The sequence below is a fragment of the Corvus brachyrhynchos genome, unplaced genomic scaffold (genome assembly GCF_000691975.1).
Source record: "Corvus brachyrhynchos isolate BGI_N302 unplaced genomic scaffold, ASM69197v1 scaffold527, whole genome shotgun sequence".
NCBI lineage: Eukaryota > Metazoa > Chordata > Aves > Passeriformes > Corvidae > Corvus > Corvus brachyrhynchos.
This window is the reverse complement of record NW_008239051.1, coordinates 121,114-122,399: the sequence shown is the minus strand read 5'-3', so window position 1 is coordinate 122,399 and position 1,286 is coordinate 121,114. Positions and strand designations below refer to the sequence as shown.

Here is a 1,286-nt window from a genome sequence, read left to right as displayed (position 1 = left end):
ACTTGGCTCCATTTGGCCCCAAAACTGGCTTGGTTGGGGCGCCAAAACTGTTCTGTTGGGGCCCCAAACTGGCTCCGTTGAGGCCCCAAACTGGCTCAGTTTGACCCCAAAACCAGCTTGGCTTGACCCCAAATGTGCCTCAGCTGGGGCCCCAATCTGGCTTGGTTTGACCCTAAAAGTGGCTCAGTCGAGGTCCCCAACTGGCTCAGTTTGACCCCAAAAGTGGCTCCATCCAGATCCCAAAGCAGCCCCGTTTGGCCCCAAAAGCAGCTTGGTTGAGGCCCCAAACTGGCTCGGTTTGACCCCAAAACCAGCTCAGTTGGGAACCCCAAACCAGCTCAGTTCAATCCCAAAAATGGTGCACTTGAGACTTCAAACCGGTTCTCTTTGACCCCAAAACCAGCTCAGTTTGACCCCAAATGTGTCTCATTTGGGGCCCCAACCTGGCTCAGTCTGGCCCCAAAACCAGCTCGGTTGAGGCCCCAAATTGGCTCCGTTTGACCCCAAAACCAGCTCAATTTGACCCCAACCCCAATTCAGTCAAAGCCCCAAACTGGTTCAGTTTGACCCCAAAACCAGCTCAGTCAAGGACCCAAACTCTTGGTTTGGCCCAGCTGCGTCCGGTCGCGGTTTGACCCAAAACTGCCTCATTCTGACCCCAAACCACCTCATTCTGGCCCAAACCACCTCTTTTTGACCCCAAACCACCTCATTCTGACCCAAAACCGCCTCATTCTGACCCAAAACCACCTCATTTTGACCCCAAAGTCCCGATTTGTGTCCCCAAAGTCCCGATTTGTGTCCCCACTCTCCCCTGACCTTGCAGGGCCAGCCGCAGCTTCCAGAAGACGTCGGAATTGCGCAGCAGCTGCGTCCGGTCGCGGTTTGACCCAAAACCACCTCATTTTCACCCCAAACCGCCTCTTTTTGTCCCCAAAACCACCTCATTTTGACCCCAAACCGCCTCTTTTTGACCCCAAACCGCCTCTTTTTGACCCCGAACTGCCTCATTTGTGTCCCCACTCTCCCCGGCTTCCAGAAGACGTCAGAATTGTGCAGCAGCTGCGTCCGGTCGCAGTTTGACGCAAAACCACCTCATTTTGACCCAAAACCGCCTCTTTTTGACCCCAAACCGCCTCTTTTTGACCCCGAACTGCCTCATTTGTGTCCCCACTCTCCCCGGCTTCCAGAAGACGTCAGAATTGTGCAGCAGCTGCGTCCGGTCGCAGTTTGACGCAAAACCACCTCATTTTGACCCACAACCACGTCGTTCTGACCCCAAAGTC

At 54.7% G+C, this 1,286-nt stretch overlaps 1 protein-coding gene across 1 annotated transcript in view; it reads right to left on the bottom strand.

The window, feature by feature from the left end:
• Positions 1–1,286, bottom strand: part of ILVBL (ilvB acetolactate synthase like) — a 28,202-nt gene that overhangs the window by 9,168 nt on the left and 17,748 nt on the right. The window contains exon 8 of the mRNA XM_017739065.1: positions 757–900. Coding sequence (XP_017594554.1) covers positions 757–900 — 144 coding nt within the window. The remainder of the gene's footprint in view (positions 1–756; positions 901–1,286) is intronic.